The sequence below is a fragment of the Syngnathus leptorhynchus genome, chromosome 9, assembly GCF_054491065.1.
Source record: "Syngnathus leptorhynchus isolate UIUO chromosome 9, UIUO_Slep, whole genome shotgun sequence".
NCBI lineage: Eukaryota > Metazoa > Chordata > Actinopteri > Syngnathiformes > Syngnathidae > Syngnathus > Syngnathus leptorhynchus.
The window spans coordinates 12,730,121-12,743,440 of NC_141203.1; the positions used below are offsets into that span (position 1 = coordinate 12,730,121).

At 49.4% G+C, this 13,320-nt stretch overlaps 2 protein-coding genes across 3 annotated transcripts; both read right to left on the reverse strand.

Moving 5' to 3' along the window:
• Nucleotides 1–165: 165 nt before the first annotated feature.
• On the reverse strand, nt 166–9,520 carry cfap65 (cilia and flagella associated protein 65). 2 transcript variants are annotated; one of them, XM_085921088.1, is made up of 34 exons: nt 9,398–9,520; nt 8,790–8,882; nt 8,551–8,723; nt 8,375–8,477; nt 8,137–8,303; nt 7,858–8,066; nt 7,638–7,774; nt 7,344–7,569; nt 7,001–7,269; nt 6,750–6,926; nt 6,453–6,673; nt 6,224–6,377; nt 6,024–6,143; nt 5,685–5,942; nt 5,477–5,616; nt 5,326–5,410; nt 5,112–5,258; nt 4,886–5,051; nt 4,682–4,810; nt 4,385–4,598; nt 4,190–4,318; nt 3,992–4,082; nt 3,823–3,902; nt 3,688–3,754; nt 3,499–3,609; nt 3,243–3,434; nt 3,031–3,174; nt 2,826–2,951; nt 2,614–2,730; nt 2,343–2,510; nt 2,079–2,263; nt 1,878–2,006; nt 1,293–1,631; nt 166–1,211 (listed from the first exon to the last, which is right to left on the reverse strand). In XM_085921088.1, the coding sequence occupies exons 2-34, from the start codon at nt 8,868–8,870 to the stop codon at nt 1,094–1,096; spliced, it is 5,172 nt and encodes a 1,723-aa protein (XP_085777214.1). In that variant the 5' UTR covers nt 8,871–8,882; nt 9,398–9,520; the 3' UTR covers nt 166–1,093. The 2 variants fall into 2 exon arrangements, with proteins under 2 accessions (XP_085777214.1, XP_085777213.1); XM_085921087.1 differs by having other exon boundaries at nt 3,031–3,609.
• Nucleotides 9,521–9,980: 460 nt separating this feature from the next.
• LOC147051338 (motor neuron and pancreas homeobox protein 1-like) lies at nt 9,981–11,407 on the reverse strand. The gene is made up of 3 exons (XM_085921089.1): nt 11,020–11,407; nt 10,448–10,611; nt 9,981–10,374 (listed from the first exon to the last, which is right to left on the reverse strand). The coding sequence occupies exons 1-3, from the start codon at nt 11,405–11,407 to the stop codon at nt 10,066–10,068; spliced, it is 861 nt and encodes a 286-aa protein (XP_085777215.1). The 3' UTR covers nt 9,981–10,065.
• Nucleotides 11,408–13,320: the final 1,913 nt, after the last annotated feature.

Here is a 13,320-nt window from a genome sequence, read left to right on the forward strand (position 1 = left end):
GAAGGTCATCGTTGTTGTTTGAGATTTTTCTCTAATGTCAAATGTCTGTCTGGTGATAAAAGTTGCAAAACAGCGCTCTACTAGATTACGAGGCAGGTGCAGATACAAATGTTGCAAACCAAGCAAATCTGAATGACTTGCTTCTTTGTCCGCTTGACTCCAAAAGACAAAATCTGTCCTGTACTTGAGATTTTTTTTTTTCCATCGAATGACTGTAATATGATTCTTCCTTGCTTTTCATTTATGGAAAAAAAAAACTGCCACCTTTGCACAACAGAAAGAAACAGAATAAATAGAAAGTATCCACAAAGTTAGGAAAGTTTTAGTAATGCAAGGGGAATGGGCCAAGGTAACCGGAATAAAATACTGTACTTGACATGACAAGGTAATCCCAAAATTGTTTGCATTGAACGCCATCTAGTGGATTGAAATGAACATGTCAAATTGAGACCTGTCCTGGTCATTCCCATTCAATTTCACATGCAGGGTTATAAGGTTCAATTTATATTTTGCCACATTATGAATGAGTACTTGGATAAAATATTTTAAAGGGTGTCATAATACTAACAGGTATAAAATGTCATCTGAGTTTTCTGTTTGTGCGGTTATGACGGTGCAGCGACCTTACTCGTAGTCAAGCCTTTTACTTTTTATATGACAAATACATTTTAATATAACACAATCAAATGATGAAGAGTAACTAACTGGGCGAAAACGAGTCAATGATGAAAAACCATCGTAAAGCGACGACACAACTACTGCCCTGTGTGGTCAATAGGACTGAGGTTCTCCAAAGTGACCACTAGGTGGCAGCACATCCGCATTGCCCTCCATAACCCCAAACACGTGGATGAAAATCTAAAAACGCGGCCGTTAACAGTGATCAGATCCTGAAATGTGCATGTTGTTGCTTTCCCGTTTGAAAACACTCTTTGCCTGAATAATGTGATAGACGTTGCAAAAAGAGTTGAGATGAACTTACTTGTTCTTACTGACATGCTTACCCCGTGGGAGGTTAGGCCTACTGAGCAGAACCGCAGTAAAGAGTCATGTCCACCAAAGGTTAGATGAACAAAGTCAGACGGCAAATGATTTAACTGGTGTCCGTGTGATGCTCTGTTGACGACGAGCTTTTATCAGCCGGCGTTGCTGTCTTTGGGCTTGTCTCCTTGTCGTCCTTCTTGACTTTGCCACTGGCGTGCCTCCTGGATCTAAAAGGAAGGAAAGGGGTCTTGGTTGAACCATTTGTCCTTCTGTCTGATTTGTTTTCTACACTCGCTCCGTGTCTTTACCTGATAGAGACGTTTGGCGAAGACCGCTGCTCGATGAGGTCCAGCTCTCCTCTGACGGCCTCCATCATCACATTCTGGAGGGTGTTGAGTAAGATATCGTTGAAGACGTCCACCGGTATGCGCTCAGCGCGCAGCCCCGTTCTCAGCTTGGCGCCGGAGCCTCCCGCCGTTGCCGGGCCGTCGGCGCAAAAGTGCACTTCGGGATTCGTCTCCTCCAACCCGATCAAGGGTTGCGGGATTGACGACGGAGCGGAGAAGATGACTTTGGGCTTGTAGAAAAGCGGCTTGGATGCCAAAGTGAGCAGAGACTGGGAAAAGGCCTCGTTATCCAGTATGCTCCTATGGAGAATGAAACGCAACTTGTCAGCTCCTGACCAAACTGATACGTGGGCTCCCTCTAGTGGTAGAAAAATGAAACACTGAATGAAATGTTACGGTGACTTGTTTTTTTTTACCGTACTCTGATTGTATTTATCTTTTAAGTCCAATACACTAGACTAGAATTTGATTTGAATATTTTATAACGGTTTGATTTCAAATAGTTTCTTTGAGTACATTTTTTTCTTCTTTGACCTACAACGTTACCTGATGAGAGAAGTGAGAATGTGCTCGAGGAAGTGTCGCTCGGGGCCCAGCTTCTGCAACGGGCGCCCTTCTTGAAGTAGTGTGTTGCACAATAGTTTAGGCCTCAGAGGCTTGATGGTTTGGAAACACCTGTCGGCAGAAGCCGCCGCCGACATCATGTTGCGGAAAAGAAAAAGACACTTTGTAGGTTGGACTGCTTACCTGAAGCGATTATTAAATCGCTCGGGGAAGTATCGGAGGTATTCCTGCCAGCGGTAGGTGCGCGCCGTCACCTCCAGATGCAGCAAGGAAGGCTGAGGCAGCGTCGGGCGTTTGGCCGCTTTGTCGGCTTCGGCCTGAGCCCGCTGCTCCGCTCGCGCTACCCGGCTACAAATTGGCGGAAGCGTCTGGAGGAAAAAGACACACGGATCTTCAACAGGCGCCCTTTTCGGGGGAAAGGAAATGTCGCCGGGCTCCATCGCTCACCTTGTATTTGCCCAGCTGCGTCTGCGGCGAGACCTTGTCGCTCGGAACTTTCCGGCTTTCCGCCAGGTCCCGCTCGGTGATGGTGAACTCGTGTTGCCGCTGCTCTCGTTCCTGCTCCCAAAGCTGCAGCGAGTCCGAATATTGCACCAGCGACGCCTGCTCGGTCAGCTGGAAGGCACGGGAGAAGAAACAGAACTTAAGTCATCATAACAATCAAATACAATTGGATAACCATCATCATCTACTTGAATATGTTGAGAAGAATCCTAACCTGACAGATGATGTCCAGATAATGAATGGTCGGGAAGTCGGTGGCCATGAAGGTCAGCACACAAATGATGCACTCTCCCGGACGCAGCAGGCCTTGTTTAGGCTGGATCCGGATCACCTTATGATGCCCAAAGACAACAACAGAACCAAGCAAGCAACCGGTAAGACACCTGGCTCCTTCAAAACAATTGCTTCTTTCTGCAGCCCGCCCACCTGAGTCAAGCACCATTTAAAGAAGATTTCTTCAGAGGACACGTTTGTGAGGAAGAAGATTCTGGAAGATTGCGAGGACACCGGGAGCTCCCCCAGAGCGATATTGTCTGCAGAAAGGAACGCACGCTGCGGCGCGCACACGCTGTGGTTTTCAATAAGAGCCAGCGTGGAGAATGTCAAATAAATGAATTGTCTTCATCCTCACCTGCCCGGGGAGGGGGATCCTGCGCACTCGGGCCGCGGCTGTGCTCTCACCGCTCGGCCACACGTCCTCGTGAGCGTGGAAGCCGAGGCCCTCGAACCTCACGGCGGCCGTTTCGCCGTGTCGGATGTGAATGGGAACGTCCATCTGGCGGCGGCGGCGAACAAAATGATTGAAAGCGCACCGAGTCTCGGTGTCGGCGCCCGGCGGCGTACGCTGTGCATCTTGGCCTCCAGCGGAGAGAAAATGAATTCCAGCTTGGCCGTCTTCCCGGGAAGGACGACTCCCGCCGGGTTGAGGCAAGTCAGCAGCGGCTGATTGAAGTTGCTCTCTTGCAGCTGCGACAGCACGTCGCCGTCCACTTCGTAATGGACGGGAACGTCGCCGCCGTTGTAAAGCTCGTACGTCTGCCGGGACAAACGCGCGTCGGTCTCGTTTGGTAGCGAGCCGCATTTCACGTCTCTCTCCCACCTGCAACGGAGGCGTCAACCCCCCCATCATGATGGGAGTGAAAACGTGATGGCGGGATAAAAAGTACAGATATGGTCTCTCTTGCTCCACCGTCACGCCTTGCAGGTTCAGCTGTCGGGAACAAAAGCGTTCAAAACTCGCAAGCCGCAGCGAGACGGAAAAAAAGGGGCGAGCGAAGGCATTTCTTACCAAGATCTCTCGGCCGTGTGAGATTTTCAATATGACCGGTAGCTGATGCGTCCCGGCAACGACGTTGCTGTCAAAGCAAAATCATTGGAATGGGTCCGTCCCAAATTGCAGAGCCCCTCCCCTACCCAAACCGACCTGTAGCTGAACTGGACTGATTTCTGCTCTCCGGACAGCAGAGTGGCCGAAAGGGGCGAAACGCTGAAAAGTTCCCCGATCTGTAAATAGACGTTGACATGAAACACCGTCGGTCGTGCAAATCCGTTGACGTCGTCACGCGGGTCAGAAGATTTGTGCCGTGCCGTGCCTGCATCAGCTCGAGCTCATTGCGACCTAACTCCTGGCCCCGGCTCCAGTGCTTGAAGTCCACCTGTTGGTCGTCTGGGAACAAAAAGGTCCTAGATTTCAAAAGAGGAAGCAAATGGGTCAACGGGTACGCCATCCCTCGCACGCGCCGGTCGTATTTTCAGAACCCGACCGCCGTTCCGAGTCTTTTGCAACTTACCACTCTACTGGGATGCTACCGGGGTTGTGAAACACCATGGCGAAAGTCGACGGCTCGGAATTCAGCGGCGCCGCGCCAAAGTTGAAATCCAGCATGGCTTTGATCAGGATGGACGGGTACGTGCGCATACTGACGACACAAGCCGGCAAATTGACACTTGGCGGGAAGACGGGCCGACTTGGCGGTGCGCTTCACCTGTGCCGTCTGGGGTTCCTGTAGGTGTGCTCCACGGGGGAGGGCATGGAGAGCAGCTGGGCGTTGAGGTTGTCCACCGAGAGCAGCTTCCACACGTAGGATTTGTTGAGATACGCCGCCACGCCGCCGCTGCCCACGTCGCTCACCTGGGCGATGGGGAACACGCCGTTGGCGCGCACCTCGCACACCTCTTGCGGAGGGGACAGCAGCACACCTTGGACGAGAGACATGAAATGAGACGGGAGCAACGTGTGTGGTTTTTTGTTTCTGTTTTTTTTGGGTGGTTTCTGGACGTACCGCTGCAGCTCAGTGTCTGGTAGCTGATGGTCCAGCGGTAGTGGGCTTGGCGATCGGGCCGAAATGTGGCTCGCAGCATAAAGGTGGAGTGCGAGGCCACGGTTCCCCCCGTGCAGTCCAGTTGCAATGCTGGAAAAGATCAAACCCAACTGGGGATGCATTCACGTGCCTCGCTGCGCCGTTGTGGGAGCGATCGCAATTTACCGGTCGCGGCAGGTTGAAAGTCCTGATCAAGTTGCTCGTCTTGCAGCGTCTGCTCGACGCAAATTCGGAAGGAGATGGAGCAGGTGCTGTTGTTCACCAGGGGAATGTCAAGCGACTGAGCACGTCCCACCAGCGTCTCTCCCATCTCAAAGATTTCCGTCAGCGCCTGAGAAAGCGGAAATCAAACAAACGGACATTTGCGCTCGCTTTGAACGCTCGGCCTCACCTGGATGGAACCTTTGGCGCCTTTGCCCATGACTTTGAGGGTGACGATGCAGTTTTTATAGCCGGGGTTTTCCAGTGGCCAGAAGCTTAGCGCGGGTTGAAGGACATACGTTTTCTCTTCCTTTGGATTAAAAGACCATTTCTGCTGCTGTAACGTCAAAATAGAGCGGTGAACAAAAACATCTGACGATTTCATCTGCGACCGCGTCTCTTACCACGCTCTCGTTGACTTGCAGTTCGCCGGCGTCCGGTTGAACGGAGATGAGATGCTGGTCCGAGTAGCGGATGTTCCATCGGAAGCTGTGACGAGAAGATTTTCAAGTAGCGAGAGCGAGGAAGGTGAGACGGGAAGGCAAAGAAACTGACCCCAGAGGAATCCGGCAGAGGTTTCTGATGAGGTGCGTCTGCTTGCTGGGCGAGCCCACCGACGTATCTTGGAAATATATGATGCCGCTTCCCCCGAGCGACATGCTGATGTTCTCCAGTATACTGATAACCGTAATTTCCTAAAGCGCGACATAAATGCGTCCAAAAAAAAAAGCTTTGTCGGCAAATATCGACATCTGCGCGATACCTTTGTGCATTTGCTGGAATTGAGCTGCAGGCGCAGCTTGACTCCCTCGGCGGGCGAGTCTTCCTTAGGAGTGGTGATGACGGTGAGGATTTGGTGAGCCCCGGGCAGGAGCAAGCCGCACCTCGGCACGATGGACACCGACGCTTCCGTCACGGGGTCCACGCTTTCGTTGAGGCTCCGGCAGAAGGTGAGCGGATGCTCGCCGCAATTGCGCAGGAGCAATGTCTTATAGGTTCGAACGTTAAGGCCCACGAACATCTGCGACAAACCAGGCAGACCACAATGGTAAGTACAGGAGATGTAAAAAGTCTACACCCCCCCCCGGAGTGTCACGCTTACCACTGTACTTGGCTCGAGAGAGCATTGTGGGTAGAAGTGCTCTTTGCCACGCTCAAAGGAGTGTCCGATGACTCGGACGATGACGCAAGAGGGTGGACTCATCTGCCCCCCGCTAGCTAGCTAGTTAGTCGCAATTAACCAAATAATGAGACACTGCTGGAGGAAAGTTCAACAAAACATTTCGAGAAGTTCTTCTATACCTGGAAAGCGAAGCACTCGAGTTGAGCTGCGTGCAGCGCGTTGCGTTCCTTCGGGTTGTAAGTCACTCTGAACGAGGTGGACTTGAGCGGGGATAGGTCACACGTCCACGGAGAGATTGAAAACGGAGAGTCGCGGGCGTTGGTCCACACCAGGCTGGAAGGCAAACAAATCCATTTTGTCCGTTTAGAATGGAATCAAATCCAGTTTGAAAGACGGAGGGAATCTTACGTGACTTTGGAAGTGGAGTTATTGGTGACGGCCACGCCCTGAGAAAGGGTCAAGGACGTCGACACGGGCACGGAGGAGGTGACCTGATTAAACAGCAGCTCGCTGGGCGCCACCGACACGCGTGTGGACGGTGACGACGAAGACAGCAAACTCGTTTCGTCACCGTCTTCCCTGGGAGTCATCGACCGCGCCGTCGAGATATTGGATAGGCGGCTTGAGTTCTGGAAAATGAAAATGGCCAGCTGAGCGAAAGGCGTAATGAAACGATCCCGACGTGATTTTGGCTCGGCGCGTCACCTCGGTCCCAGATAAGCAGAATGCTTGCGGATCCAACTGCGTGCTGTTGCTCGGCAGTAGGGTGCTAATGACGTCCGACCGATCATCTGGACCGCTCGCTAAATGTTCCGGTTTAAGTACGGCCGGTTTCTGGAGATCTGAGTGACACGTACCAATCAGGTCCAGGAACAACGGCTCCTATTTAAAAAAAACACAAAACAAAAATGGGGTTGTTGCAATCTGTGGAAATCCAAATCAAATGTGCTCCTTACTCCGTGCAGTATGAAACAGGGCACGCTTCTGCGATGGGCAAAAGGCACGGTGGGCAGGTAGGTGACCGTCAGCGCCGCACGGCTCTTGGGGTTTAAGGTGCCGCACTGCGGTTGGATGCTGAACACGCTGTGCCCGGCCAAGTCCAGGTCCCACTGGAAGGTCGCCTGGACGCACGAAGAATTGATCAGCTCCGTCGTCTGCGACGCGGCGGCTCCCGCTTGGACGCAGCCAAAGTCAACCACCGGTGAAGAAAAAGACAACTTGGGACCTGGTGACCCAAAAAAAAAAAATGCAGGCAGATCACAACTTGGAGCATTTGGTTCCATTTGTGCGTCATCGTACCTGCGCAGTGCCCGATGAGCTTGAGCACCGTTTGGTTGAGAGCCCCTTTGCATTCCGCAGTCAAATAGTCAACAGAGACAGAACCGGCGACAGTCGGCGCAAAGGCGACTTTGGCCGTCACGCTTGTGCCCGGGGCCACTCGACCGCTGGTGACATCACAGACAAAGTCGGACCCCAACAGGGGCACCCCTCCCGAAAGGCGGGTGAGGGAAAAAGAAGCAGTCACCTGAAAATGACATCATTTTTTGAAAATGTCAAAAATGAGCATGGAATCACAATTCGGTCCTTACTCACGTGCGAGGGATTCCAGATGTCAAAACATTTCTGCAAACTTTGCCCGACGGGGACAGAGCCAAAGTTAAGCACGGGACCGCCGTATTGTTGATCGGCTCTGGAACTCGGGCCTCTCAACTGAAGACACGGGTACTTGGCTTTGGACAAGAGCAGACACGAGGCGATGGGTGAATCATTCCGAATCAGCTCAGCCCTTGGCACACTCGAGCGCTGTCAGTACCCACTCCCTGAAGTCGCAGCGTGGCGCAGCACTCGGTTTTATCTCCTTCCTCCCCAAAACGACAAAAGGCGTGTTTGTTGTACAACAGCGCCTCCTGCGGCTGGAACAGGACCAGGAGCGAAATCTCCTGGCTGGCCTTCAGCACGCCTTCCTCGGGACTCACTTGAAATGGTTCGGGACACTCCCAGCTGAAGTACGTGCGGAGCTTGCTGGGTGACACAATTTCCACACAAGTCAGAATCCCATTTTTCAAGTCGACCTCAGAGACCGTGACATCACCTGAGGTTCTTCAGCAGAAAAGTAGCAGTGACGGACTGATGCACCGCACAGAGTGGAAGGAGAACAGCTCGGGGCACTTCCAAAGCCGGATACGGGACCACGGCCCGAAGCGACACTTCGAAGCTACCGTCTTTGCCCTCAAACTCAAGGCTGTCTTCGTACTTACACTGACAGACACACACAAGACGTTTCACGGGGGGAGCCGCATTGTGATTGTCACTCTTACACAATATATGACCTTTTCTGCAGGTTTAAAAGTGATCAGTATGGTCAGAGACGTCCCTGGGCTCACAGCGATGTTGCAGGAACTGGAGATGCTGAAGAATTTGGTCAATGGAGGTCTGAGAGGGAACCAAAAAAAAATAATACTCTTGTGGATAGGTTCAATTGTTACTTCAGAAAGCGGCGGCTGACCTCAAGTGAAGTTTCTGAAGCTTGAGGCTAATGTTCTTTAACGTTAGCGACTTGGTGTATTCTCTGCCCTGATCCCAGTCCTCCCAAAGCAGCTCGGGCTTGGTTTCCAGGCCCAGGAAGCAGCTTCTCTGAACGGGCACTCGCCGCTGGCGCTTGTGCTGAGTCCCTGCTTGCTGCCAGGGCAGGAAAAAGATTGGATTCAAATGAGAAGCCCTGCATGAAGAAAGGCTCATGCTTACTTTGGTATTGCTGATAATGATGGAGGACGTCCACAGTCCTTCTGACCCATTTGTCTTTGGACCCTCAGACTCAGCCAACATGACTGCAGACAACTAAAATGAGAGGTTATAGTTGATATTTTCATAATAATCCGAATAATGTGCGTCATCGGCCTCGTTAAATTCACGCTTTGCGTGACGTGATTGTAAACAACAACAGTAAAAACTGTTGCAAGCAAAACAACGATCGATTCTTTTTAGAAATGAACGGCATGTTTTGAGGCAAGATGGCACGGTAAACTCGACAACACGCCAGCGTTGAAAATAACGTAATAAGCAAATATTTGAGAAAAACGCCAACAGATCAATTAGGAAAGGTGGGGCAAGAAAAAATGGCGTCCGAAGTGCTAGCTAAGTAGCCAGTGAAGCATTTACGCTAGCTCTGATCTTTACACGCAAAATGTTTTATTTCTTGTACATCTGTGTCCTTAACTTAGCGGACGTTGCCTTGCATTAACTAATAGTCAAGTCATCGAAACTTAAATTTTACTGTGCGGATTCTAACATAATTTTAAAAAAAAAACAGGTTAAACCTGTAATATGTTTAAGTGACACAGACACGCGCTTACCTGCAAGTATGAAAAGTTTCCGACAGCAACAACTTATTCCATTTGTGTTGAATATAATGTACATATATAGAAACTTTTATCTAGAGGAATTTGTAGTCCACGGTGAGTCCTTGACAACTCGTTGTCGGTTGCCATAGAAACTACGGAAACTCAAGAAGGACAAAATAGCGCAGCTTCTATTCGCAAAACAATAACAACAAGTTGTTTTCTTGGCATTAATGTGCGTGCATGCCATAGAATTCTTCGTTTCTTGTTCTTCAAATGAACTTTATTTCTGAAACAATGGCATACAGGAAAACATAAAAAGCATGGTTGCAAAGTCGAGGTCAAAATATATTAAACTATATGGCTCTTAAATTATTTAGACAAATTCATTGAGAATAGTTTAAAGAACAAACAGAAGCACATAAGAGTAGAATTCAATCAAATATGTGTCAAATGTATCTTTACATTTTCCTGAAATGCAAATCCATTTAAAACAAATGAATATTTTAGGTTTCTGTAAATATGTTAAGGTTTCCCAAAATACTTCATGTTTGATATCTTAGCATGGCTGGCCTGTGAAGCAAACCAGGAAGCACCAATGACTGACTTGTGAAAAATGAAATCTGCTCATTGTCCTCTCCAGAGCAAGATACCCACACAAGCGCTCAAAAGTGAAGTCAGAACTATGGGAAAACCCTGTTTCTTGTTGAACTTCCCTCCTCCTCTTCCAAATAGGAGCCGTAGTTCTCCGTGACTCCTCCGGCACGCTTCAAGAGGGAGCCCAGAGAAGCGGGCAGCGCACTTGCATCCTCGTCTTCTTCCTGGCCTTCCAGCTCATCATCATCCTCCAGGCTGGACCTGGGAGAGTCCGCCTGGAGTTGCACACTGTCGGCTCTTTCGCCATCGCTCGGTGGGGACGCCGGATTGGCTTGCTCCTTGCTCTTACGGCTTCGCTTCCACTTCATTCGCCTGTTCTGGAACCAAATTTTAACCTGGGGACAACAGAAGAGCTTTGAAGATTGCAAGCAGCGTGACACTTTCCAATGAGGGATGCTCCTTCAATACCTGGGTCTCTGTCAGCATGAGGGAGGTGGCCACCTCAAAACGTTTGGGTCGGGACAGGTACTTGTTGAGCTTGAACTGGTTTTCCAGCTCCAACAGCTGCTGGCTGGTAAACGCTGTCCTGGGCTTGCGGCATTTCCCCAACAAAGCGGCTTGGCCTGGTGCTGCTATATGAGAGACACGGCGTGGATTTATCATTTTTAAAATATCTCGTAAATCATATTTGTATTTTGCAATGGCTGTAAATATACTCCATTTTTTTTCCATTGGATGATTAAATACTGAATCTACTGTAATGGATACCATACAACATATCAATAATATAAATGATATCAATAAAATATTAATATATAATTCAATTCAATCAAACCGTTTTCTGATAATTCTGCAAAAAAAATGTTTAAAGTCGTAGAAAGTCTTGTATGCATTTTGAATTTGAGCCAACAGCTGCTTATTTTTTTAAATGTACTGTACCGCAATTTCATATATCTCATCAATAAAACAAATAAATCTAGTCAAACTCAAATGAGAGGCGGGCGGGGGTTCGAATATTCTAATATTGCGGACGCACTGACCTCCATAGTCTCCGAGTCTGGGGAACATCATCCCGGCTCTGATCCAGGGCTCCAGCGGGTGCACGCTGCCCGCTTTGAATTGACCCGGGTACGGCTGGACCAGCTGCGGGAAGCCCGGATATACCAATGCGGGCGGCTGGACGCCGACAGCTGCCAAAGGGTACCCGGACCTTCCCAGGAACCCCCCGTCGAATCCCGCCTGCGGAAAGTTGTAGACAGCGGCGTTGGGCGTCATCCCCGCCCGGGCCTGGCTGGCGTTCGGGGAGGGCGTCTGAGACCGCGGGCTGCCGCTGTAGGCCACCTCCGGGGACGCGCCATCGCCGTCCGCGTGGTGAGCCAGGAGCGCCTCGATGCGAAAGCTTTTGGATTTCTCCAGGTGAGAGGTCATCCTGTCGAAGAATGCTCTTTCAACTCAATGTCTACTGTGAGGAGATGTCTGACCTTGCTGAGGACCTCTCCAAAAATGCGCACCCATCTCCTCAGAGGCAGCAGGAGCTATCAAGTCTGCTCCATTGTGATTGGCCAGCACCCTCGGGCGCTCCGAGCAGAGGTGACAAAAGCACCCGCGCACACACGCTCAGTGCAAGTACCAAGGAAGAAGGAGAAAAAGAAAAAAAAAAAAAAGTTTTACAGAGAGCAATATTTGTAAGTTTGATAAGTTTGACAAGTTTGAATCAAGCAATAATTCAGGTCACTGACTGGCGGAGTCCTAAATAAACAAACAATAAAGAAATGGATAAAGAAATGAATAAATACAAAAATACATCAATAAATAAATCATTGAAATATATGGTAAGTGTTTGAAACGTCATGCAACGTAAATGGATAAAGAAAGAAATACAAAAATATATCAATCAAAAAATCATTGAAATAAATGGCAAGTGTTTGAAAGGTGATGCAAGGTTCTATTCTAACAGCACTGTCCATGTTTCTCTTGGGTCAACACACGTTTACTGCTATGGTGTCCATTTTGCCGTAATTAGAGTCTGCGGAAGGCCCTCAATTGACTTCATTACCTTTTATCAGCAAACTTGGAGGCTACACATGCAAACAAGCAGATTACAAACACGTCATAAAAGGCCGGAAACTCGTTTTCTCCTCAGCGAGGCGCCAACGTTAGGACTAAAAAAAAAAAAAAAACAGAGCAAGGTTTGCCACCACTTGTTGCATTCAAGTATACACGACTTCTACACTCCTTTCAAAACCACATTTTGTCAAATTCTGCCATCGATGGTTCCCTGAAAAGCCGCGCTGGCTGGCTTTTCACCGCTGGTGATTTCCTCGCAGTTCATGGCGGACTGATAAGAAGCCTGAGAAAACAAAACCGCTCCAAAGAACAAACACGCCAACACCTGCTGGATGACTTCTCGTGGGTGCGTGTGTTTGTGTGTGTGTGTGTGTGTGTGTGTGTGTGTGTGTGTGTGTGTGTGTGTGTGTGTGTGCTTGCACCACCAAGTTTCATTATCGCCGTATCATCTCATGACGATTTTCTGACGAGTAATTTCCTCGTAATAAACTCCAGCGGAATCGTATTACACACGCGCTGATAATCGATGATCAGATACTGCTAAAAGATGAACCAAAGTGATTTTCCGTTCATGTGAAGTTTTCTTTTCGATTTACTCCAAAAATGCTCAGGGCCAATAGTCCGAAATATTTAGCCTGTTCAATATTTTCCATCGCAGATTCCCACGGTGGGCATCAAAAGTCTACACACCCCTGGTCAAATGCCAGGTTTTTGTGATAAGAAAATCCCACCAAAATGTTTGTGACCTGTCATAGGCAAATTGAAAGAGGTCAACGTCGGCCAGGCCAAATGCAATAAAAATAAAAGTCCATTGTTCAAAATGGTGAGCTACAAATTTAATTCATCTCCCTAGAGACATTAAGAGATGAGAAAAATGCAAAGTGTCGTTCCGATAACTTCTTTGAGTTGCCATTGTGACATCTATTGTCTGGCTCCGATTTTCTTTCGACAGAATATTTCCTGTACGAGCAAAAGCCAGTGGGCGGGTAGCGGGTGGGTGTTACGGGTTGCAAGGTTCATCGTGCTTCGCCACCGCTTGATTGATGACGTTTGTCACCGTGTTTCTCGTCCACACAATGACCACAACCGGGAGGGAGGGGCGGAGGAGGAGCCCGGGCCGAGGAGCTGAGCTTGGATGATTATTACTTAGCGCGGGAAACAATGAGACGGAGGACAATGAGATAAGTAAGACCTGCAAAGGTTAGCGGGAGGAGGATGGGGTGAGCGCCCGGCTAATTAGTCCTAAACGGGGTGGCGTGAATGAGGGGAGGGCT